The sequence below is a fragment of the Ambystoma mexicanum genome, chromosome 9 (genome assembly GCF_040938575.1).
Source record: "Ambystoma mexicanum isolate Mex_15411 chromosome 9, UKY_AmexF1_1, whole genome shotgun sequence".
In the NCBI taxonomy this organism is placed as follows: domain Eukaryota; kingdom Metazoa; phylum Chordata; class Amphibia; order Caudata; family Ambystomatidae; genus Ambystoma; species Ambystoma mexicanum.
The window spans coordinates 168,227,840-168,254,057 of NC_090931.1; the positions used below are offsets into that span (position 1 = coordinate 168,227,840).

The following is a 26,218-nucleotide window of genomic DNA, read 5'->3' on the forward strand; positions in this document are numbered from 1 at the left end:
GCGTCACGTGTGCCTTTGGGTTACCCTTGGATGCAGGGGAGGGAAAGGGACACCAGGTGAGCAGGTGAAGGTCTGAGAAGTGGAAGTGCAAGTGAGGGAGCTGATGTGAATGATGAAAGAGGGCAAGAGGGAGAGAGGAGACAGAGAAAAGAATGCTCAGCTGTAGAGCAGAAAAGAGAGACAGAGAGAGGGGTGTGAGAGAGAGAGGCAGCGAGAGGCAGAGAGAGGGATTGGGGAGCAAGGAGGGGTTTGGCTGGTGGGGAGATGAGGTGAGAGATGAGGGCAGTTGTGCTGGATGAGGGCTGAGAGAAGGTGGCAAGGAGAGGAAGACAGAGACAGAAGGACAGGAAAAGAAGGCAGCAGGGGCAGAGCCTGGGAGGTACACTGATGGAAAGATAGCACGGGTTGGGGTGAAGAAGGACAATAGGGGTGAGGGTGAAGGTCAGAGTGGAAATCAAAGGCCACCTGCTAAAGGGGACCCCTCAGCTTCTCATCACCAAAACAACATTGTCACCACACCATGAGATGCCACCCAGGAAGAGGCCCATGTCCAGAATATCCATGCAAATAAGGCTGTGCCGCCCCTACTCCAGACTCCAAACCACCCACTAACCCCCTCTGTTGGACACCACAGTTCATGGACAGGTCATCACTCCCCAGCGGTAGCTTCCCCCACAAACATATCACACACCCTGAACATGCCATTCCCAGGAAGGAGGCGGGTATCATAGGGTATAATGCAAACACTTGTAGGGACAACAGATGAACAGAACTCGTGGGGAGGGGCTGATGTTCCACATTCATGTACCCACAATGTACAGAAACATAGGTTGTAGTCACTCACAGCACTGGATTTGAAAAAGTTATGGAAATAAAAGTCATGCAATACATTGAAGAGGAGAGAACATAAAGAAAAACAACACTAAACAGCAAGTGACTTGTATGGGGAACACAGGTGAAGGCTGTGGGGGGTACACATGTGCAAACCAGTAGAAACCTAGATGGTCCAAGTGTGTTAAATCACTCCTATGGAGTGTATGGAGACATACAGCCAGGACCTTCTGCCATCTACATGCAAGTGAAATGATGTACACCCCTTGGCCAGGCACCCTGCTGACTACAGCAATCGGGACTCCCAAAAACCAAAACAGCGATGACATGCAGGGTGCACCCAGTAGGGGAATATTGGCTGTGACATTGCATGGTCTGTGGCCTATGTCCTACCTGGGGAATGGAAAGAACCTTGTTCCTTGTACCATACATAATGAAATGTGGCCCACCACTTTGCTAATGCTGAGTGGGAGGGAGTATCAGAGTGTGGGAGCCTTGACAGAGAAAGAGGCATGACAAATTCAAGTTTAATTGAGGTAAGGGCTCACAAGGAGTAGTGCAGAGCATGATGTGAGTCATCTGTAGTGTTGTCAGGCTGTGAGCCAGTGTTGGATGAAGTGAAGTTACATCTCTTCGAGGGCCCAGTTGTTGATGCAAATGGCCATGAAGGTGGTGAGTTGGACAATGGGAATCCAGTGGAGCACACAGAGTGCATGAGTCATGTGCACCCTGGGGGTGAGTGCAAGGATGAGGTAGGCTGCGTTGTTCAGGATCTGTAGTACCTCACTGATATGATAGGCAGAGCCATACACATACATTGAATAAGAGAAGGCTAGATGGGAGAGGATAATTCCCAACATTGATGTGACTCTGTGAGGGTAGGATAGCCAAGGGAAGGATCATTCAAGGATGTGGAGGTGTAGATGACATGATCTGCACGCAGTGTCCATGTGGTGACAGAGTGTTCAGTCAAAATCATGGTTCATCAAAGTTACTTCACTGAACTGGATGCCATGGGAGTGTAGACTAAGGAACACAGCCATGGGGTGGCTTGGTGGAAGAGTGCAGTGTCACTGAAAACATGATTCTGCTCCCAACAGTATGCATGAAGATGTGGGTAGCTGCAAGGTAGTGTTTGGAAATCTGTGTTTCCCGAGGCAAGTTAACGATGGGGCCGCCATGATCTTTGTGATCTGTGAATGGATGTGTGTGTAAGACATGTAGTTGTAGCAGGACAGGTCATTTGAGCGGATAAGGGTGTGGAGTGGTCTCAGGATGAAGGGTAGGCTAGACAGGAAGTGCAACTGAAGAAATCAGTAGGAGAAATAAGGGGAAGGGGGAGGAGATTGGTAGGAAGAAGACTTGAGAACGGTCAGTGAGGCAAGAGGTAAAGAATCAGAATGCAGAGTCCATGATGCCCAGAGATTGGGGTCTGAGGATGAGGATTCTGACATTGAATGGCTCAAGGGGGATGAGTACTGCACAGTCTCCTGAGTCTGCTGTCCTTGGAGAAAGTGCAACCAGAAATGCAATTCACATGCACGGATGATCAAGGGGACATACACACACAGACATGTGGACAAACTCACACCTGCACTGACAGTCACCATACCAAAATAATCACATAATCGATGCAACCCCTATGGGTGCCACTGCATGTCAATATTGTGGTGCACACTTAAGTAGCCATTGACATGATTGACAGAGCACAACCTTACCTGCCGGCAGAGCTGTCCGATAGTGATTCACTCATCATCTCCACCGTACACTATTCCGCTGCCTTTGTGAAAGGCAGAGGACATGTGTAGTATGGAGGTGATAGGATGGTGGGTGGACCCCTCAAGGAGTGCAGTCTCTGGATGGGTCAGGATCCCTGTAACAACATGGGACATTGGATTTCACCAGCTATATGAGTAAATCATGCAGACTGCACATATGAACAACAGTTTAGTGTGATCTTCACCTGTATGTGTGATCCTGTTGCAGTCAAGTTAACCATTGCAGTTGACACTACTGTGAATGGCTGCATGTCCAGTCCTACCCCCATAAAGGCCTCGAGAGGCCAACAACACCCCTCACAAGGTTCTAATGAAAAATATCAAATTCTGTACAACCTGGACAGGGTTGAATAAAACTAAAATGTGTCTATCCCGGACAGGGGTGCAAAAAATAAGTTCAATGTCTCCACCTCGAACAGGGGTGGAAAAAAAAACAGATGTGTCCATCACGGACAGGCTTTGTTAAAAAGAAATGTCCATCTTGAACAGGGGGAAAAACAAATGTGCTCGCTGGAGGGTGGGATGGGGGGGTGGTATCCACGTCCACCTGAGTGCATAGAAAAAAGTCAACACCAAATCCCAATAAAAAAATGATAACCCCTCGATGGGCTCATGGACATCAGGGCACAGCCGGTTGAGGTGGCGTGGGTGGACAGGGACTGCCATCCTGTAGTGGATGCTCAGGTGGTGGCGTGGGTGGCAGGGGTGGTGGTGCATCCTATCCACGCAGTGCCAAAGCCTGGTCTTCATTGGCTAGGGTCACCCGTGATACAGGTGCATTCACCAGTATCCCAAAGGCAGAAATGTCATGATTAACTTTTTCCCGAGTGGTCACAGAGTCTGCATGTGCACTCACTCATGACACATCAATTTGCTTGGATAGTGTCTGCCTCAAGGCGTCCATATCCTCATGGAACTGGGACCTTGTAGCTGGAAGTTCCTCATGCAGTGAAGCCCTCAAGCACTCCATCTCATTGCAATTGGAGTCTCTAGATGCCAACATCTCCTGCTTCAGGACTTCTCTACGTGCCACTGTATCTACATGCAGGGAGTCCTGCAGAGAAGTCAGATCTGCCCGCTGGCCCTTGATGTTGGCCCCCATGCCCAGTTTGTCAGAGAGCCTTGAGGACCGATTCTTAGCATGCAGTTTCTTATCCAGGCTGGCCAGCAGTTGCTGCTTATGTTCCCGAGAGGCCAGAAGATGTGCATCTCGGGCAGCTGCGGTGGAGATGTTTTCAGCCAGGTGATGCATGTCCCCGATGATCTCATGAAACATGCTGCCATGTTGGATGGCTGCACGCAGCATCTGCATCTCCCACTCTGTATCTCCAGCATACACACGTCCACCACGTGTTCAGGGCCAATAGCTGTGGGATACCGGGGTCCAGGCCTGTTGAAGTGGGCCCCTGTTCTTGGCTGCAGGTCTGCAACCCTACATTGGACATCAGTCCCTGAACCTGATTCCAACTCAGGTGAAGGTGATCGTGCAGCCATGTCCACTGTAGATGCCGGGCTTTCCACTGACCGGACCTGTGACTCATGGCTCACCTCCTCGGAGCCAACATCACCACACCTGGTTCAGCATCCCAAATTGCAAAGTCAGAAGAGTCGGAAACCCGACTGAGGATTGTTTGCAACACCTGTGGATTTCCATTGCGAACTACACCCCAGCCTCCACTGGTGATCTGTCGTATGACTGCCTCATCTTCTTCCTCCTCCTCCTCTGCATCCGCTGCATCATCACCTGAAGATATACAGACAACAACATTTTGAGGCATAGGTATCTTGCCAAACATGCATATGTGCATTACAATGCATACAGACACAAAATGGCTGAACACACATACATCATACATTGTGACTGGGCACACTGTGAGCTGTGTGTCACCGATGAATGGCATTCAGTGACATGCGCAATCATGGCGGAGCATATAAGGCAGTGCAACATGGCATGGTCTGCGGGTGCAAGGGTACATACATACTCCCGAAATGAGCGGCAGTGATATACATCAGTGGTAGTATGGCGGTCTGTGCATCATCATTGATCCCATACCCAACTCAAAAAAGACAATTTCTTGTGGCAACATGTGGAAGTGTGACCTGCACATCTGATGCCCCAAATGTCATGCGGGCATATGTGTTGCCATGATATCCCCAACCACCATTGCAACATTGCCTTCACAAGCTATATGGCTGGTCACAGTCACAAGCCTTGCAAACATGTGTGAGGAGACTGTGACATGGAACCGACAAAGGCATGCTTGCACGGCCACTGCTTTATTGACACTCCGTATGTGGAATGTACTAAAGAGACACAACTATTGGCCATCCACATGTTGTCCAGTCAGAAAGGCGCCCCTAATGTGTCAATACACAGACATTGCTGCTTATTCATGTCCACCGGCCACCAGGGCCAGGTAATAGGTGACTGTGAAAGCGAGTCTGTGGTACTGCGTGAGTAATGATTGTCACAACCAATGAACAATACACATGCAAGACACTGTGAATGTGTACAGTCACATGTGTGTTGCATGCCATTGACACACGTACAAGCTGCACCATTTCATTGTCCATGCAGAGGTGGTGACCTCCCGGGGAGCAGAGCTCAACAAGCACAAGGTGGGCCACAGGAAGGTTCAGACCCAGACAGCTGACTCCGAGTACACGGCCGGTAGCAATATCGTGCATGCCTATGTATCAAGTAAAGGAGTGCATGCTGGGAGCACAGCCACTGAGATGCTCTTGATACAAACACCCTCCAGCATGCACCCACCCCCCCATAACCCACATCCCAGTGTCTATCTCATGGTCTTAGTGTTGACAGAGCCTTTGCATTGAGGAGAATCCATGACTAATGGCACATGTATGAAGCTTTTGCTTTTAAAACCCAGGGATAACAACTGAACATGGGGCATATTAATTTATTTTGAAGGCCAGCATAAAGCATCAGTCAGCTGATCAAATGTACACATTTTGACAAGAACATTAACATACACACAGAAAAAGCTCTGAACAATGTACTTCATTTCCATGTCTTGTCACTTCATGCACAAACACTGTTCATGAATTTCACTTCATAGCTACATATTGTGCATGCCTGAGATGGCTAACTGTGATATCCTTGCCAAAGTGCTCAAGTGGCTTCATTGGGGAATAGAGTGCATGCATCCCCTCACCATCAATTTACTGTCCATTATCTCAACATTCCAACCCCTACCAGGTGGCTCCTCAATGTGCCTTTGCACCCTGATTAGGACAGCAGGGTCCACTGTGTCATCGTGCAGACCGTAGTCCATGTACAATCAATGCTGTGATTTGTGTGCTGAAATGATGAGTGCGCTGCCCAAGTCTAAACTCTGTTTGTCAATGCATCCATGTACTCTCCTATATGTAACGTCACATCAGTGCCGACCCCAGGTCTACCAGCACCCTGAGTGAGATTTCTCAGGGGCATGAGACCCCTGCTGTTTGCCCAGCGCAATTCATTAAAAGACAGTGTCACTTAACATTGTGTGATCTGGCAACACCCTTTATGTAACAATGTAATGTAAAGTGTCAGTCAGTTACTGTCTATAAGTGAGTGGCTGACAGTTATTGACGCTTTACATTACAGTGTCATCTAAAGGGCGCTCCCAGCTCACACAATGTGAAGTGACACTTTACATTGCGTGACTGGCTGTGCCCTATATTTGCAGTGGCCCTCTGTGACCGCACCACTTGATTGTCCTTTTGACAAGCTCTTTGTCACTTGTCCATAAAATAGCGCACTGCAAATGTTGACATTGGCGTCTAGAATGAGTGTGCCATACTGCGCCCACACTTCAACACATGAATCAATCACAGAGGTTCTCTCAAATGGAGCCTCCACTGGGCTGAACACCCTTACAACACTGCCACACCATGATATCCACTGGCGGCAGGCCAGCACTATTAAGAGTTGCTAATGTCAGCTCTGTCATGCCATATGTCTGTGCTGGGGCCAGCAGCATAAGAGCTTGTTCATCAGAAATATGTACATGTACATGGTGCATGCTTAAAGGTCAACCTGTCAGGGATGCATGTTGCTAATTGTAATTGGGTGGACAGGTGCCCAGGTGCACTTATCATGGCCCCGGCTGCATGTCACACTTGTGTCACTTTGGCATTGGTATTGTGCCATAGCATGTTTTTTTATTTTTTATTGTGCGCGTGTGTGTGTGTGTGTGTGTGTGTCAGACACTTATGACTAATGCCAAGGTTTTTCCACAGTTGCTGCAGCTGGTGAAGAGGGCCGAAGCATTGCTGTGGTGCGGAAGGGCAGGGCCTGGGCCACCAGACTCAGGCACACACCCCAGCCAGTCCCCATTGACACTATCTCTCCTGGGGGTGAATTGGCTGGGGGATGGCCAGAACCATCAGGCAAGGCTGCTGATGGTAAGTCCCAGAAGATGATTGGGGTGTGGGAAACCTCAGCAGCCAGCTGTGACAAAGGGTGCGGACAGAGGTGGCATCAAGGGTGGATGACTCTCTGGAGTCATCAGGGATGATGATGGAGGAGGAGGTGGAGGAGGACGAAATTGCAGCGCAGCCCACGGGGTCTGGTGGAGGCATCCAGGAGGGTGCTCAGGCTGCACCACTGGCCCAGAGACATGAGGATGTGCATTCCACCGTAGAGGGTCCTGCGCAACCTTCTGTCACTGGGCCATCTGTTGCAGCAGTGACCACCTTTATGCATGCCTCCACTCAGACCGGGGCCCTCCTTGAGACTGAGTTGGCCAGCTGAGTTGTGGCGCAGACCTTGTTGGATGGTCTCGTGAGGTAGTCCCTGTCTATTTGTGATGTTGTTTCAGCTCTTCGCGATGAACTGGCTCAGCATCTCAAGCAGATAAGCCGCTTCCTTGGCCAGCTGGCAACTGCACTTCTCTCGGATGAGTTATGTGCATTGTCACATGCAATTGCCCCATCCTTCACTTACTGCTCTGTGCCCCAGTCGTCCTCCAGGTTGCTTTCCATGCCACATACCACCACGGCCCCTGTGCACCATTCTCACGAACACTGCCCAGTCTGGTTGTGCCTATGTCCCTGCCTGAGGTGGAAGTCCCAAGTATGCCACATGAGGTGGTCACTGTGCCTGCCCAGGCACTGACACAAGAACAGGCAGTGGAGAGACAGCTGAAAGTTCAGGGCAGTGCATGCGCTGTGCTCCCCAACAAGTGACATCCAGTCAGAGGGGGTACCTACGTAGCTTACACTCTGCCAGGCAGCAGCAAATGAGGAGTTTGAGGAGGCAGTTAATGCAGGGCCATTCCACCCTGAGAAGACAAATTAGGCAACAAATGCTGAATATCTGGCAGGAGGAAAGGAGGCGCTGTGGCAGATGGTGTACGTCCAAGTACAGTATGAGAGGCAGCCAATGGTGGAGAAGCAGCAGGCTAGGGGGGCAACCATTGCCAGAACCAGGACAGAGGTGACAGAGCACTGGCAGGCAATGAGGTGGGTAACCATCCTGGAGGATGCTTGCAGGGATGAAGAGGTGGAGGAGAGGCGGATGGCTGGGGGCCTGCAAGCCCTCCAGGCAAGAACAGAGGCCCACCTCCGGGTGTAGGATGAGGAGTGTGACTCTGCCCTGGTGGAAGTATTGAAAGGCATGTGAGCCTGCTGCCTGCGTATATGGTTCTATAGTGTTAGGTTTCATTTTGGACTTTTATTTTATTTTCATCCTTGTACTTTTTACCCTTCCCCATATTTCATCATTGAAGTGTAAATATTTTCAATACAAGTTTATGAATCTTGATACCAAGCTTCTTGCAGTCTCTTTGTTCATGTGCAAAATCACCTTTTCCATGTTATCCAAATGCATTTCTTCTGTGAATGTCGTGTGGGTTGGGGGCTCACTGTAGATGTGTGGTCTAAGCTCATCACTTGTGCACTCAATGTTCGCTAGTTGTATCCCTCCCAGAGCATGGCCACCCACCCGCACACATCTGCAATCACCCATGGCTTGCTCTCATATCATGCTGCATATCTGCCACTCAAATGAGGCGTAGTCACATGATTGATTAATCTGTCTGTCTGGACACATTAGCCATCACCTTGACTCGTCCCTTCTCTGACAGCTTTCACAACAGCCAACCACAAGCCTGTTCTACTTGTGTCACTTGCGGGGACTTTGCTACCTGGCCTACCTACCTGACTACCTTCCTTCCTGTCTACAGACTACAATGCACACACGCATTGCAAATGACTCAGAACAATCTCTTTTATCTCGGATCTGGGTCCTCCAAGGGCATTCACCTACAGCGCTTTGAGGCTATTGCAATGGCACATGGGCACAATAACATGTAACATTGCATTCCATTGCATTACTGTGGCCCAAGTACATGGTGTGGTCAAAGTGTAGCTGGTGCTAGATTATGCTGTGCTGTTGATGTGCAACTGGGTGTGATATACCAGGGAGTCCTGTAAGGAGCTAAGGACATGGATTCTGCAGCAGTACTTGAGGTGGCAGCATGGGGTTGTGGCAGAGATCGGGAGGGTGTAGGGAGTGGGGTGTACTGGCAGAGGGCTGCCTGGGTGTTGTGGCAGAGGTGAGTGGGGGTGGTGGGAGGTGGCAGAACTTGTGGGGGCTGGGGCAGAGGTCAGGGGGTGTGGGGAAGGGGTGTAATGGCAGGGGGCTGCCTGGGGGTTGTGGCAGATGTCAGAGGTATAGGGAGGGGGTGTACTGGCAGGGGGCTGCCTGGATGTTGTGGCAGAGGTCAGGCAGGGTGGTGGGTGGTGGTAGGACTTGAGGGGGCTGACTGGGAGTTGTGGCGGAGGTCAGGGGGGTGTAGGGAGGGGAGTGTACTGGCAGGGGGCTGCCTGGGTGTTGTAGCAGAGGTGAGTGAGGGTGGTGGGAGGTGGCAGGACTTTAGGGGGCCGCCTGTGGGGTTGTGGCGGTGGTCAGGGGATGTGGGGACGAGTGTGTACAGGCAGAGGTCTGCCTGTGTGCTGTGGTGGAGGTCAGGCGGGGTGGTGGACGGTGGCAGGACTTGAGGGGGCTGCCTCTGGTTGTAGCATCGGTCAGGGTGTGTGGCAGGGGGGTGTACTGGCAGAGGGGTGCTTGAGTGCTGTGGTGGAAGTGAGTGGGGGTGGTGGGATGTCGCAGAACTTGAGAGGGCTGCTTCAGTTTTGTGGCAGAGGTCAGGGGGTGTGGGGAAGGGGTACACTGGCAGGAGCTGCCTGGGGGCTGTGGCAGAGGTCAGGGGATATGGGGAGCGGGGTGTACTGGCAGGGGGCTGCCTGGGTGTTGTGGCAGAGGTCAGACAGGGTGGTGGGTGATGGCAGGATGTGAAAGGGCTGCCTGGGGGTTGTGGCAGAGATCAAGGGGGTGTGGCAAGGGGAGTGTACTGGCAGGGGCTGCCTGGGTGTTGTGGTGGAGGTGTGTGGGGGTGCTGGCAGGACTCGAGGGGGCTGCATGAAGGTTGTGGCAGAGTTCAGGGGTTATGTGGGGGGTGTACTGGCAGGTGGCTGCTGGGTTTGTGGCGGAGGTCCGGGGAGTATGGGGAGGGTGTGTACTGGCAGGGGGCTGCCTGGGGGTTACGGCAAAGGTCAGGAGGTGGTGGATGGTGTCAGGACTTGAAGGGGCTGCTATGACTAGGGGTTTAAGCCAGCACTTTCTGTGCCTTGAAACTAGGGGTGACGGTCCGCAGTTTCACCGAGGTGCTGCCTTGAGTGGTGTGGGGATGGCATGCACTTTCTCTGTGAATCAGACCCGTAGACTTAGATGATGTTTTAAATGGGCTTTTCTTATGAGGAAGACCCTACTCTTCCAGGAAAACCTTGCCTATCACCAATCGCTCCACTCAACCCTATATCTTCAACCCCAGGGTTCCCCATCTCCCCTGCTCCCTCTACCCATCCCAGCTCCTCCGATACAACCCCCACTAGTTGTAACCTCCTGGAATCACCCCTCACATATGTACATACATATAATCAACAAAAGAAAAGGGTGCAGCTAGGCACAAAATAGAGTGTCTTCTCTGGGTGGAAAAACAGTCAAACATTTTTTTCAATGGCTTCGCCGTAAGTTGGAACGAATAGATAATACGTCACTTTCTTTAGAATTGAATCGTCTCAATGTTTCGGTCTTCAGGCCCGACAGTCCATGCCGGAGGGTTGTCCTTTGTCTTTCAGAGGTGGTTTTAACAATCATTATCACCATTCCTAAAGCGAGTCCTCCAAGAGCCACTCCTAGTTACTCTTCAGATGAGGGCAGCCACTGATAGGTGTGCTGAAGTCACCAAGGAGAGTCTTGCCGGTTCCTGTCTTGGTTTTAATAGGTTGGCTGGGGTGACAGAGTGAGGGACTTCTGCCTGCCGCTGAACCTGGAGCCATTCCCTAACTTTCCCTTTGGCTTCTGTCCGCCAGTGCCTGTGGTAGACCCCTTCTTAGGTTTTCTCTCCTTTCCTCTTACTACTGTCTTCATCTTTGTGTTTAAATCCCGGCAGCTGATTGACGTTCTGCGGAGAGTGTATTCCTCTTCCCTCCCCCACTATTCTGCCCGGTGTAGGGCGTATGCGAGGGACTCCCCCTCTCTGCCTTCTCTAACCCCAATGGATCTTCTCACTTTATCAACCTCCACAGCCTGTCTTTCTACAACGTCTGTGAGCTTCCTCTCCCTAATCTCTGGGGTATCTCTCTTTCTGATGTCTGGGAAACTGTTTCAACAACCTCTGTGGCATCTCTCTCTCCAACCTTCAGGTTATCTCTGTCTCCAACCTCTGGGGTAAACCTCTCCCCAACCTGTGGGGTGTCTCTTGCCCCAACCTTTGTGGTATCTTTCTTCCCAATCTCGAGGTTGTCTCCACTCAATTTATGAGGTATCTCTCCATTATCTGGGGTAACCTTTCTCCCCAAACTCAGCAAAATATCTCTTCCCAATCTCTGGAGTGTCTCTCCACAATCTCAGAGTTGTCTTTCCTCTGAAACTCTGGGATATTTCCTCCACAACCACTGCAGTACCTCTCTCCTCCATCTTCTTCTGATGTTCTACCCCTCCTCATTCCTGACCCCAAGCTACCTCCTCTGCTATCCTTCAACTCCCCTACTTCTCATCTTCTTTCCCAGTCATCGCCCCTTCTCTAGCCTTCTTCAAAGCACATTTTCCTTCTCCACCAAAACGCTCCTTCGCCTTTCTCCACTCACTCTAAACTCCAACACTGCCTGGTTTCTCTATGCGCTTTTTATAATTTCACAATCCCAATCCTGCAGTTGCTTCTAGGACTACGGGTTACAGGTATGCGACGTCCAGACCCTGGACCTGTCATTGGTCTTAGTTTTCTCATGGGCAGCATTTCCTGCTGATTTGTGATTCTGGCCTAGATTTTCCTTCCATGAACCGATGCTTCCTCCCAGTGATCTGCCATCTTGGATCTTCAACAACTAGGTGTGTCTGGAGGGGGAATCTGGCATTAAGGAAAATATAGGCAGTCTTATCTACAGCTTCCTAAATCCACATGGCAATGTTGGGCAAACTGAGCTTTTAGGTTTGCGAGAGTCTGAGTCCGATATCAAGTTGGTTTGGGCATGGCGCTAGCGAGCTTTCACCAGGAATGTTTGCCCTTGCTAATCCTTGTCCTGTACGATTGACATCTATGGGGGTATTCATCCTGTGCTTCTACTTGCAACCATTACCTTCTTAAGGGGACCTTGTTGACTATGCGGACGTTGTGATAAGTCCCTGTAAGGTTCACAGGTAGAGATGGGATAGACCAGGGGATCCTCCCCACGCTGCCCCTGTGCTCTGCATGACAAAGTAGTTGGCGGCACCCAGATTCCTTGGTCACCCCTAACCTCAACCTCTAAAGCAAGGCATGGCACTTAGTGACAGTTTGTGTGAAAGTTTGTGTTTGCATGTCTTATATGATGTTGACTGTACATGTATGAGTGTGTTTGTTTTGTGTGTGTGTCTTTGTGCATATGTGTGTGTGTATGTGTATGTGCGTGTGTGTGTGTGTGTACATGCATGTGTGTGTGCGCAATAGTGTGTGCGCGCATATGTGTGTGTGTGTGTGTGTGTGTGTGTGTGTGTGTGTGTGTGTGTGTGTGTGTGTGTGTATTTCAGTATTTGTTATGACTGGGTTTTATCTGGTTCTAAGTGTACCATTGTGTGTTTGTGTGATGGCTATTGTCCTTGTGTTTATGGCCTGTTTAGTTCACAGTACACTACTGTACTTTTGTGATTTTATTGTACCAATGCAATGCAGCTGTTTTTGTTGTGTATCACAGTATGACTCCAGCGTTAGCTTCTTAACATTCATTTCTAACAGCAATACATCCGTGCCGGCTGAGGTTGGTGTTTTGTGGAGGAGAGAGCCAAGATGCCTTCCTTACTTTCCCTTGCTGTTATTGCAATAGGTAGGTGCTAACCCATTTACAAGAGTATCTTATGTGCATGGTGTGTTTGTGGTGAGTGTGGGAGATTCTCCGGCCTATGTAGTCTGGTATTAATTCAATACAAAACCAGTTCGGGGCCAAACAGGGCAAAACACTCACTATGCCGCTAGTGTTTTAGATAAAGGGTATCTCTTAGTTTTCTGATCTCAGGGAAAGAAAGGATGGCCTTGAGTGGGGGGATGCGTCAACCGGTCAGTGAGTGAGTGAGTGAAAAGACTTTTCCAGTGCAGCACCAGAAATGGATACGGTCCATGTTGGTGTCAGGGAAAGTAGCATCCCTCACCTTATGTTAGTCAGTCTCTCCTGGTGGTGTCAGGGAAAGCATTATCTCTCAGCATATGGTGGGAGTCAGTCTCTCCTGGTGTCAGGGAAAGCGGCAGCCCTCAGCCTATGCTGGAGTCCGTTTTTCTTGATGTCAGGCAAAGCAGTATTACTCAGCCTCTGTTGGAGTCAGTCTCTCTTGGTGTAAGGGAAAGCGGTATCCCTCTCCTGGTGTCAGGGAAAGCAGTACGCCTCGGCCTTTGTTGCTGTCAGTTTCTCCTGGTGTCAGGGAAAGCAGTATCCCTCAGACTATGTTGCATTCAGTCTTTTCTGGTGTCAGAGAAAGCAGCAGCCCTCAGCCTATGTTGAATTCAGTCTCTCTTGGTGTCAGGGAAAGCAGTAGCCCTCAGCCTTTGTTACCGTCAGTCTCTCCTGGTGTCAGGGAAAGCAGTATCCCTCAGCCTATGTTGCAGTCAGTCTCTCCTGGTGTCAGGGAAAGCAGCAACCCTCAGCCACTGTTGGAGTCAGTCAGGAGCCATTGGTTTCTGCAGCATCAGGGAAAGCATGGTCTCTTTCACTCTCTGTTATGTCAGACTGTGCCAGTATCAGGGAAGGCATGGCCCCTCAGCCTTTGTTTCTGTCAGTCTCTCCTGGTGTCAGGGAAAGCAGTAGCCCTCAGCCTTTGTTTCTGTCAGTCTTTCCTGGTGCCAGGGAAGCAGTATCCCCCAGCCTCTGTTGCAGTCAATCTCCCTTGGTGTCAGGGAAAGCAGTATACCTCAGCCACTGTTGGTGTCAGTCAGGATCCATTGGTTTCTGCAGCGTCAGGGAAAGTATGGTCTCTCTCGCTCCCTGTTGATGCCAGACTGTGCCAGTATTGCGGAAGGCATGGCCCCTCAGCCTGTGTTGTCGTCATGGAAATCAGGATCGGTCAGTGTATGTGGTTATAATGTGTCGGTCGTAGGTAAAGCTTCATCCGTCGATCTCTGTTGGTCGCCGTCTATACTGGTGTGACGTAAAGGATTGTCCATGACGTTGCTGGCACTATTCTGTGGTGGTGTCAGGGATGTCATGTACTGCCACTCTCTGTTGGCATCATGCTATGCTGGTGGCAGGGAAAGCATGGTACATCGCTCTCTGTTTGCATCAGGCTATGCTGGTGGGAGGTGGGAGGAATTCAACCATCTGCATGGGGAGTGTGCGTTTGCCAGAGATTTTTTGATTTTTTTAATAATGAAAAGGAATGAAGGGAGACCAACCTCTGAGAACTGTGTGAGGCCCTTCCACACAAAGTCCATCTGCTTCATGCACAAAACGCATAGTCACATGTACTCGGGGAAGACATAACCTACAGGCGCCGTCTTCCCCTGTCATTTTCAGCTGGAATGTGACACGGGTACATCAAAGCATCTCACGGAGCTGGAAAGCACACCTTCCTCTAGCATCTCCAGCCTAATTTAAATATCAAAGGCCCCATGGATCTGCATTTGTTTGTCCTCTGGCTGGTAGCAGTGCATTCTAATGAGAGATAATTGAAGCAAGCCTGAAGAGCCTTGGTTGCCAGAATAGACAACAGGAAAGGTGTGGCTAACTCGCCTTTGATATGTAATGTGTCAACTTGAAGCTAGTTCCCACCCCTCTGTATGAAAGGCAGTGAAATGCATGTCTGGGTCCACTATTTACCGTAGGCAAACCCCTGCAGAGCTGACTCCGTTCAGAGGGAAGAAGTATGTGGTTTGGAGGAGACAGGACATCTGCTCCCAGCACAAATTTCAAGGGAAACCTGCACTTTAATCAAGGGTCACAGAGGGCTGAGTTAACCAGAGAGACACTTTGATCTACAACAGACAGGGAGATGGGTGGGACTTAGGTATATGTTGTCACCCCCTTGTCTGTCCTGTTGCAGAGCACTCTGTTCCTGACCTCATGCATAATAGAAGATTGTTGACGGGGACCCACCTCATTAAGGTGAGCTTAGCCTGCACCAATCACTTGGGCCCATTGGGCTTTAAAAGAGGGCTGAACCCCTCACTTAGCAGATCACCTGAAGACTTTGAAAAGAGTAAGAGGGACTCATTTGGAACCAGGCTGAAAGTACAGTCTACCTTACATCTTCTGCTAGTTAAGGAAGGTCAGGCGTTCCAAGAGGGAAGCAAGATCCCTCACCTAAATATCTCCCAGGCAACAGTGGGAGATATCGGGCTCAGAGGACCCATCCAGCAGCTTCAGAACCAGTACCCAGCCAGCAAACAGTGTGCCCTGCTAGGTTCTGCCAGCAAGCTTTCTATGTGGGAAGTGCCGGAAGGGAATTAGAACTAAGGACACGGCTGTTGCCTGCAAACACTCTCCTGAGCTTTGGGCTGTCTGCCTTGAAAGGACACAAGCCCTGCAAAGAAGCTAGGAGGAGTGCCAGACAAGCATTATCCAGTGTCCATCTTTTAGGCACATTTTCGAGACAGCATCCATCTGCACCACTGACTGTTGTCATGCTGCAGTCACCAGAGCTGTCTGAGAAGCCTCAATGAACATTCCAAATCTGCCAACCAGCACAGAGAAACGAATTCTTGGCCCAAGCCATTACCCCGGACAGCCGACAGACTTCCGTCCAGCCTTGCTTGCCGAATTGCCTTCCGCCTGGTACCCGCAGCTGTCTCCCGCCACTAACTCTGTTTCAAGGGCTGAAAAGCACCCTGGAACCACCTCAACACTGTTGAGCACCATGAACCTTTTCAGGACCAGGTACATTGTGGTTCTGCCCCCCTGGTGCTTCTCTGAAGGCCCCTAGAGATGGTTGTGACCCTTTGCCCCCTTGGTGCTGAAACCAAATAATCTTGAACAGTAAGACTGATTATTCTACCAACTACCCTCCTGTCAGTATCCAGAGTGCATCCCTTTCCTTCGCGAAACTGTCTTTCCTCTGTGTTCCTTTACAGAATGGGCTGTATTTTGTAGTGTGCTAGAACTGTCTGTTGTAGTAATAATAAAGTAGATATTTGTATACAACCTTGACTGGACAGTCCCTTTCATCATTGGGTAATAATTGTATTTTTGCTATGTTGCAACTAACCAACGGTCCACGACCTTGCGGAGATAAGCCTGCCATTCTGTCGACATTACCAAACAGTGGACAAGGAGGTCTTATAATTCACTTGTATTCCAATCTGTTCGGATCCCTTCTGGTGTACTAGAGGTGTGGGGTTGATTGATGGTTTAGAAACCGTTATTCCTACCTGAACCACTGGAGCCCCGGAAGTTGATTCGGCACATTGGTGGCAAGTGGTCAGATCAGTTGGAGCCTTGCACACAGCTTAGTCACCCAACAATAAAAGTATTGTTGCAGGCAACGTTTAGTCACTGCTAGGTAATAGTAATAGTCATGGAGCTTGACATGGAGACTATAAAACGCATGACCAAGGATGTCCTGTGCGTTTTATGTCAGGAGAGGGGACTTCCCCACAGCACTAAGGTTAATAAACCTGAGTTGCTGACCAGCCTCCAAGCTTGGGTAGAAGCTAGGGTGGTTGGGGAGAAGACCCCAGGAGACGGGCTAGGCCCTGTGTACCCAAACAGACAAGACCTTCCGTGGAGGGTAAATGACAAGGACGACTGAATGAGAAGTGTTTCTCACCATTCATCCCGCTGGAGGGCAAGTGTGGTTTGTCAATACTCGAGAGTGTCAGTGAGGACAGGAGCTAGTGCGGCATCCTACAGGTCTCAAGCCTCAGCACAGTCTCTAAGTGGCCCAGTATTTATTCTGGCTGTTAATGAGACAGTGGGCCTCATTACGAGGCTGGCAGTATTTTATTTTTTCCCGCGCCCAAAAATGGGCAATTACTGGGTCATTACAGCGTTGCCGGACTCGGTATTTGCCCAACCCTGGGCGCTTGGAAACATTCTTCCCCATTCCCATTGAGCCCCATATGGCTCAATGGGAATGGGTAAGCCGGATGCACCGGCACCGTTGTAAACGGTGCCGGTGCATCCGACATGCTGTGCTCACAGGTGCCACTCTGCCCGCCAGGCAGAAAGGCACTCGCGAGCACAACTCGTAGTTTGCCAGTCCGGAAACTACGGTACCGGCAAGCTTACCATAGTTCCTGGACCGGCAAACTTGTAAGGAGGCCCATTGACTCGAAAGCTCCTCCTCGAGGAGAGGAGACTAGCGCTAGAGGAACATAAACAGCGAGACAAGGTCACCATAGAGCTGCGCAAGCTGGCACTTAAAGAACAGAAAGAGGCCAGCAGGTCCGCCTCTAGCGAGAACAGCAGTAGTGGCTCAAACCAGAGTGCCCGGGAAAGCCTCAACGGCACATCCCCGAAGATTTAATACAGGCTTATGAAGTGGGGAAGGATATTTTTAACTGGTTTGAAGCGCTAGAGCTGGCATTCCAGCTGAGGGAGATGGATGAGTGAAATAGGCTCAACACGAAGTAAAAGGTGTTAATCTTTCTTTATTTACATTAGATATATTCAGCCGGCGCCCCGCATTGCGACCAACTACTTCCACTCGACATCCCATCCAACCGTCCTTCTCAATCACGTCATGCTCTCCTCAACATTCTCTCACACGCGCAGGCGGGGAGCCGCAAACTTCCACAAGGATGAATACTTCGAATACTACATCATCCCCCCCTTAATATTAAACAGGAGAAGAAGAAACGTATTTTTTTTACACACAAAACATTTGTGAACAATTAAGTTAAGGTTAAAACCAAATTTGGAAACCTAATGAATAAAATTACTGTTACATAAATTTGTATACAGTAAAAACCAGAATAGAAACAATTTGAATAACATTACTTATGCACAAATTTGTCATATAACTTCACATGTCATAATCTCTGGACCAGAACGGTAACCTTCTTTCTCTTGAATTACGCACACTCCTACTTTCAAACACCTCCTCTCCTTGTTGTCGTTGTATGTTTACTTCACCAACTCGTCTCACCAAGTCACCATTCACATTATCAATTCTATTAAGAATTTGGTCATCACCAAATAAATCACTCTCTCGTCTCTCCAATTTGACTTGCATATTCCCTTCGTTCTTACCTCTCCACATCCATTTACTAACTCTATCTAAATTCCATACTGATCCTCCTGCAACTCTAACCGCTCTCCTGAACACTTGTATCACCTTAACAGGCCTGCTGTATTTAGAGTCACCCTTCTTAACATTTCGTCCAAACTTGATTCGCACAAAATCTCCTGGTAATATTCTCAATTTAAACTTTTCTGAAGACATGTCATACATTTCTTGATGTTTGTCAGAACTTTGTAATCCTGTAGTTAAACCCTTCCTCCGATTAACCCCTTCAGGATTTAGTAACGTATTGGGAGCTCTCCCCCTCATTAATTCGAAAGGAGAGACTTCCATTCCTCTTTTAACAGACATCCTAGTGCTCCATACCCTCTCCTTAAGAACTTCGTCTACCGGTATATTGTTACTCAAGGACAACTCCACTGCTTCTACAATTACACGGTTATATCTCTCCACTAACCCATTAGTTTGTGGGTGGTATAACGGCGAAAATCTCCATTCAATTCCTGATCTCTTATCAAATTCTCTCATTTCTCTACTTCTGAACTGAACTCCATTATCACTTATTATTATTTTGGGAAATCCTTCCCTTCTGCATATCTGCATGATGAATTGTATTATCTCATCTGTATCAATTTTTCTCACTGCCTTGACTTCCACCCAACCTGAGTAGTAATCAACTAATACTATCAGGAACTTTTTCTCCCCAACCAACCTCATATATGGTCCAATAATATCAATTCCTAGCATCTCCCATGGTGCATTACCTTTGTCAATGCTAATTGGCTTAGGCTTAACTATCCTGCAACTCTTGTCACTGTTCTGACATGGCCAACAATTCCTAATAAATCTCTCAATCATAATATCCATGCCTGGCCACCAGTATTTCAAACGCACATTGTTCTTTGTGCCTGTGATACCAGGGTGGCCTTGATGCGCCTTCTCAATGAGTTCACTCCAAAATTTGCGTGGGGGAATCAATTAGTCTCAACTCACTAAAAATCCATCCTCCATGGACAATTCATCTTTAGCTTCCCAAAATCTCCTACAACCTTCGCGTATTACCCTTTTTTCAGGCCAACCTGATTCCGTGTATCTTCTTATCTCTTGCAATTCATCATCTTTAGCCAATCCTTCAATCCACATGTCCTTGGACGTAACCTCAAAAATGACCGCTACCATTTCTTCATCTAAACCTGCACTTGCTTCATCACTCTTTAATGGCAATCTAGATAAATAATCAGCAATGATATTACTTTTCCCTGGTACATATTTCACAGAAAAATTGTAGTCTTGTAGTTTTAGACTGAGTCTGGCTAATCTCGGTGAAGCTTTACACATTCCTCTCACAGTGAGAACTTCTATTAAAGGTTTGTGGTCCGTTTGAATTATAAATTTGTTTTCCCACAAATATTTCCTAAAGTAACTCACCACCCATGAACAAGCCAACAATTCTTTTTCAATCACAGAATATCTACTTTCTGTTTCTGAAATAGCTCTTGAAGCATGACTGATTACCTTCTCATTTGTATCCTCATCTATCTGTGTTAACACTGCCCCTAAACCACTCCCACTTGCATCCACTGTGATCTTAGTCAACCTCCCATACACAAATCCTCCCAATTCCACAGAGTTACAAATTCCTCCTTTTATGCATTCAACCGCCTCACTGCATTTATCACTCCAAGTAAATTTTGCATCCTTTTTTAACAACTTTCTCAACGGTTCTGTTGCACTCGCAAAATTTCTTACAAACCTGTTGTAATATTCACACAACCCTAAGAACGACTTCAATTTGTCCTTGTTTTTTGGGTTAGGCGACTCCTTGATTGCTCTCATGGCATCTCTTTTGGGTTTATAACCCTTACCATTCACTGTATGCCCTAAGTACTCTACCTCTTCTACTCCAAATTTACATTTGCTTTTTTCAATTTTTAACCCAACTTCTTCCAACCTCTTCAGCACTTCCTTCAATCTCCCATCATGCTCTTCAGATCCCTTACCGAATACAATTATATCATCCTGATATACAAGCGTTCCACTTAAACCCTTCAGCACATGCATCATGACTCTCTGAAATACTGCTACTGCAGATGCTAGTCCAAACGGCATACGTTTATACCTATACAGCCCATGTGGCATAATAAACGCTGTAATGTCTCTATAATCCTCTGTCAAAGAAATCTGATGATAAGCGCTCGATAGATCCAATGTAGAAAACCCATCAGCATTATCAATACGATTTAACATTTCAGATATAATAGGAAGCGGGAAAATGTCAGTTATGATGTTTTTGTTGACGTCTCTCAGGTCCACGCAAATCCTAAGTTTGCCATTTTTCTTCAATGCAACCACAATGGGGCTCACCCATTCGGATGATTCAATTTTCTGTATTACTCCTTCAGATTCCAATAAAGTAAGTTCTTGCTCAACCTTGTCAGCAATGGCAAAAGGAATTGGTCTGGATTTCGTGTGTTTAAGAGGTATCGCTCCCTTCTTGAGACGAATCCTGTGTGCAAAATGTTTTAACAAACCTAGTTTTACTTTGCCTTCTTTCTTTTCTTTGACTCCCTTACTTTCATGTGCTTGACTGTTGTTTACAACGAGAATTTGCTCTTCATTACATGGATCCAACCTGATTCTCAGTCCAGCTTGATCTCTCCAACCCAATACATTCACCCCTTTTTCTGCAACGTAGACTTTCACTTGAGACCGTCTGTCTTTAAACTGAACAATACTCGAAACCCATCCAATCATCTTGATCTTGGATCCTTCAAATCCACCAGGATTTAGTATATCTGACGCTTCTATCTTTGTCTTGAGGCCAAATGCTACTAAATGATTCCATGTTTTCTTAGTAATAATCGTCCATGGCGAACAACTGTCCACCTTCACCTTCAATTTCCAGTTGTCAAGGAATACTTCACAGCTCGGGCATTTAAATTCTCCATCTGGTGGTTCATGTATCAGGAACACCCTTTCTTCCTCCGATTCTTCTTCTTCTTCCATAATGGCAGAGACTTTCTTCCTCCTTCTACACGTGACTGAAAAATGACCTCTTATACCACAATTTCCACATTTTTGCCCCAATGCTGGGCACTGTTTTGCATAGGCATAATGACCGGTTCTGCCACAATTATTACATCTGTCTCCTTCTCTCTGTTGGGTATACTGAAATCTCTGATCATTTTGAACTCTGGGTTCATTCTTCACCCAATTCTTTCCTCTATATGAACTCCCTTTTTGCTCAATGCTCTTAATTCTGTTACTTCTTCCTGCATTGACTTCAACTTTATCTTTGTTTCTAACATTTGTTCCGCCTCTGTCTTTAGGTCGTAGTACGTTAACTTGAGCTTGTTCTTCTGTTTCCTTTTCCTGTATCTCCTTGCTGTTATGCTTCTGCATACTTTGTACAACCTCTTCTTTCTTGCTCCTCATCTCCTTCGAGCACAATTGAGTGTGTTCCACACATTTAGCAATCGCTATAGTTTCCGGTAGGGATGGATTGCCAACCATCCACAATCTGTCTTGTATTAAGTTGTCTTTCGAGTGGATAATGATCTGGTCCCTGATCAACTGATCAAGGGTGATGCGTTTGCCAAATTGGCAGGTTCATGATAATACTCTTAATGCAGAAACATATTCCTCAATGCTTTCATGTTCCTTTTGTACTCTTGTATAGAATTTGTATCTGTTTATGGCTACGTTGGTTTCTGGAGCATAATACTTGTCTAATTGTCTAATGGCCTTGTCATGCTCATCAGCGTCACTAGCTTCGTCTACAGTCAATTCTGGTAATTCTCTGTACTTCCTTTGCCCTTCCAACCCCAATGCATGTAGCAGTAGTAACTTCTTTTTGCGGGATGTGAGTTCTTCCTGTTCTACAGCTTGAATTTAATTCAGCCAGAATTCTTTCCATTCTGACCACAAGACCACAGGTTGACCTGGAGTTGGAAGGAAGCTTGCCGGCGGTTGTATGCTAATACCTTGCATAATCCTGTGGTATATCGTTCTCTTATTTTCTTATAATGTTAATGTCTCCTTGTACACACCTTTATTTATGTGAGAATAAAATCTCCTTGTCAAATAATATTGCTTGCAGTACTATTTTTCTCAAGTACTATGAAGAAAATGAGGGAATCACTGTCTACTGCTTGCAGTACTATTTTTCTCAAGTACTGTGAAGAAAATGAGGGGATCACTGTCTACTCCTCATTCTGCCTGGAAAAGTCAGGCAGATCACGTAACTAAAGCTTATTGCATGTCCTTTACTTTAATGTGCCAGATACACTGCGTTGACACAGAGCTTTTAATACGATTTCCTGGGCCAGCAGGGGGTGGGGCACAACTCAGCAGAAACTAACGCGGCATACGCGTCAATTCGGAGCACCAGCTCTTCGCTCCGGCCCAGCTGTGGACCCGAACTATCTGCACAAGCCAACGTGAAGCCAATGCGTTAGCTCGGAGCGTCCGCTCTCCGTTTCTCTATCTTGCTGGGCAAACCAGCACAAGCCTGCACAACGCGGTGCAGCGGCTCGGAGCGTCCGCTCTCCGCTTCCTCCCCAAGTATGCTGGGGAACACCAGCACTGAGACTCGGGGCAGCCGCTCTCGCTCTTCTTCGCCCGTGGGTCCTTCGGACGCTGGCATCCTCGTCGCCATTTGAAGTAGGCTCAACACGAAGTAAAAGGTGTTAATCTTTCTTTATTTACATTAGATATATTCAGCCGGCGCCCCGCACTGCGACCAACTACTTCCACTCGACATCCCATCCAACCGTCCTTCTCAATCACGTCACGATCTCCTCAACATTCTCTCACACGCGCAGGCGGGAAGCCGCGAACTTCCACAAGGATGAATACTTCGAATACTACAATGAGGTACAGTGGGGTGCAGCCCTGATGAGTCGCTTACTGACACCAGGGACTGATGCAATTCTTCAGTTAACTCTTGAGGAAAGGCCCGTTTATGAGAGCATGAAGGTAGCCCTCCTCAGGTAGTTCTGTGAAACCCTAGAACAGTATCTCAAGAGCTTCAGAGAGCTCGTAAAGAAAAGTGGGCAGACATTTGAAGCATTCACACACTTGTCGTTCAAATATCTGAGCGGGTGGGTGACTGGTAACAAAGTTGACACATTTAAAGGTATGTGCAATTTAATTGCATGTGAGCATGTGATGAGAAATTGTGAGGTTGACCTACACCAGCATCTAGTGGACAAGACTATCACAGACCCTCTGGAGCTTGCAAAGGCTGCTGACAGGTTTGTGAGTACTCAAGTCTTGAAAAAGGCTCAGGCGAGCACACCCAAGCCGGCAAAGAAATCGGTGCACAAAACAGTAAACAAGGATGGGAAGGACAAAGGTCCAACCCAATCCTCTTCAAAATCAGGTCCTCAAAAGAACAAAGGGAAACCCCCAAACTCTTGCATCGAAAAGAAGAGCGCATTCACCCCTACACTGGGACACCTGCATTCTCACCACACAAAGGTTGTTCCATGTGTAAGGAGCTGGGCCATAGGAAAGGGGATCCTGCTTGCAAGGGTTTACCCAAGCAAGCCATAGTGAGTGTTGGACTTGTGGAAGAGGCCATCATTAGTGTGGGCCTCTCAGAGGAGGATTTCCCACAAGGCATGGGGTGGCCAAATGTGGATTGGCTACACTGAGTGGGAATGGTACCAGTTCTCCAGAAGAGACCCCAGTTCCCAATAATACTCAACTCTATCTAGAGCATGTGCACATCAATGGAAACAAAACTCCTGCGGTCCGAACCACCACGGCTAGCGTCACCACTGCCACCTGGCAGTGGGTACAACCAGGCCAGTATATTGCTGGGCCTGATTTGTGCGTAAGTGGATTTGATGGTTAGAGTAAGTGCCCCTTGGTGATAGCAGAGTTCAGCTGGCGAGGTGAAACAACCCAGTGCCCTGTAGCAGTGAAAGACTCCCTCCCTGTCCCATGTCTGTTGGGTAATGATCTTCCAGATCCCAAAATAATCGCAGAGGCTACACAATTGAGCGCCAAAGAGATTGCTAGATTGAACGCTCTCAGAGCCTTAGGGCCTGGAGTGCTTCCACAGGGCATATTGGAAGAACCGGCATGGCCGGTAGCCCCTAGTCCAGTTTCAAAGACTGCTGAGTCACCTCCTCCTGCTGGTTGGGGGCTAGTATCCATGGAAGATCCTACTTTGGTAGCAGGGGACTCTGTGACTTCAGAGAGGCCTGGCGCAGTGCAAGAACCTGAAGTGGAGCACCAGGTGGGCGCATATCTGAAGGGTCTGCCCAAGCTGGATGAGTTTGCATCATCTAGGGACCGAGATCAGACTGACTTCTGCACAGCCTAGAAAGAGAGTCCACTCTGGTAGGTCTGCAGAAGCAGACGGAGGAGCAGGCTAAAGGCGAGGCCCCTGGACTGTTCAAAGTGTACTGGGAGGATGGACCTTTGTACAGTGAGCCAAAGGATTCTGAGGGCGAGGACACCAGAAGGTTGGTGCTTCCCCAATGCCACAGAAAGTTCCTTTTGAATTTGGCTCACCAAATCCCTTTAGCGGGTCACTTGGGTGTGACTAAGACATCAGACTGGTTGTCTGCGCACTTTTGCTGGCTGCAGTTCAGCGTAAAAGTTAAGGAATTTGTTCTGTCCTGCCTGACTTGTCAAGCTTCTGGCAAGTCAGGTGTTGCCACCAAGGTCTCCTAAATTCCACTACCCATGGTTGGGCAGCCTTTTCGATAGAATAGGGATGGATATTGTGGGTCCTTTGGATCCTCAAACCAGCTCAGGTAACAGATATATCTAGGTGGTGGTGGACCACACAACGAGATACACTGCGGCTGTCCCTCTGAGGAGCATCAAAGCCCCAGTGGTTGCGAAAGCTCGGATTGGGATATTCTCCCATGTTGAATTCCGCAAGTTAGTCATTTCTGACAGGGGATAACACTTCATATCAGCATATGTGAAGGCTATTTGGGAAGAGTGTGGAGTCACCTACCAGTTCTCTAATCCCTTCCATCCACAAACCAATGGGCTTGTTGACCGGTTCAACAAGACCCTGAAAGGCATGATACGTGGCATGGAAGAGCACCCGAGGAGAAAATGGGATATTCTCCTGCCATGCCTTCTGTCTTCCTACAGGGAGGTGCCACAGAACGGACTAGGGTTTAGCCCCTTTGGGCTTCAGTTTGGACACCCTGTACGAGGTCCCCTCAGTCTAGTGAAGGAGGATGGCAAAGCAAACCCTCATCCCCTTTACGAGATGTGGTGGACTATGTACTCAGCCCTTGGTCTAGAATGGCAAAGTACATGGAACAGTCAACAAAGAATGTAAAGGCCAGTCAGGAGCTGATGAAGCACTGGCATGACCAAACGACCACAGTGACAGTCTATTCTCCAGGCCAGTGGGTGTAGATTATGGAGCCTGTGAAACCCAGTACCTTTCAGGACAAGTGGGCTGGGCCTTACTGTGTGTTGGGAAAAGGTCAGTGAGGTGAATTATCTCATTGACGTGAAAGAACCTAAACGGATTTGCTGGGTCTTTCACGTCAACGGCTAAAACCCCATTATAGATGGGATGACTTGGTCATGGCATTAGGGATAGACAGAGAGACTGAGGAGGAGACTGATCCCCTCCCAGACCTCCTGCACACTGAAGCCATGGATGGGTTAGTTGAAGGTGTCAACCTTGCAACTGACAAACTGTTGCCATTTAATGCAACAGTTTGCTAGTCTGTTTTCTCTGACTCCTGGCTGTGCAGATTGGTGCACCCCTGATGTGGACACTGGAGACAGTAAGCCGGTGAAGAGTACAATTCACCGGATTTCCGATAAGGTCAGGGACACCATCAAGGAGGAAGTTTCCAAAATGTTGTCCCTAGGAGTGATAGAACCATCCCACAGCCCCTGGGCT

The 26,218-nt window shown here is 48.3% G+C and overlaps 1 protein-coding gene across 3 annotated transcripts in view; it reads left to right on the forward strand.

The window, feature by feature from the left end:
- THY1 (Thy-1 cell surface antigen) overlaps nt 1-26,218 on the forward strand; it is a 106,502-nt gene that overhangs the window by 19,709 nt on the left and 60,575 nt on the right. The window contains exons 2-3 of one of the 3 annotated variants that reach the window (XM_069614360.1): nt 6,858-7,022; nt 12,896-12,983. In XM_069614360.1, the coding sequence (XP_069470461.1) occupies nt 12,947-12,983 (37 nt within the window). In that variant the 5' untranslated portion in view covers nt 6,858-7,022; nt 12,896-12,946. Of the gene's footprint in view, nt 1-6,857; nt 7,023-12,871; nt 12,984-26,218 lie in introns of all 3 variants that reach the window. The other 2 variants (XM_069614359.1, XM_069614358.1) reach the window with 2 other exon arrangements.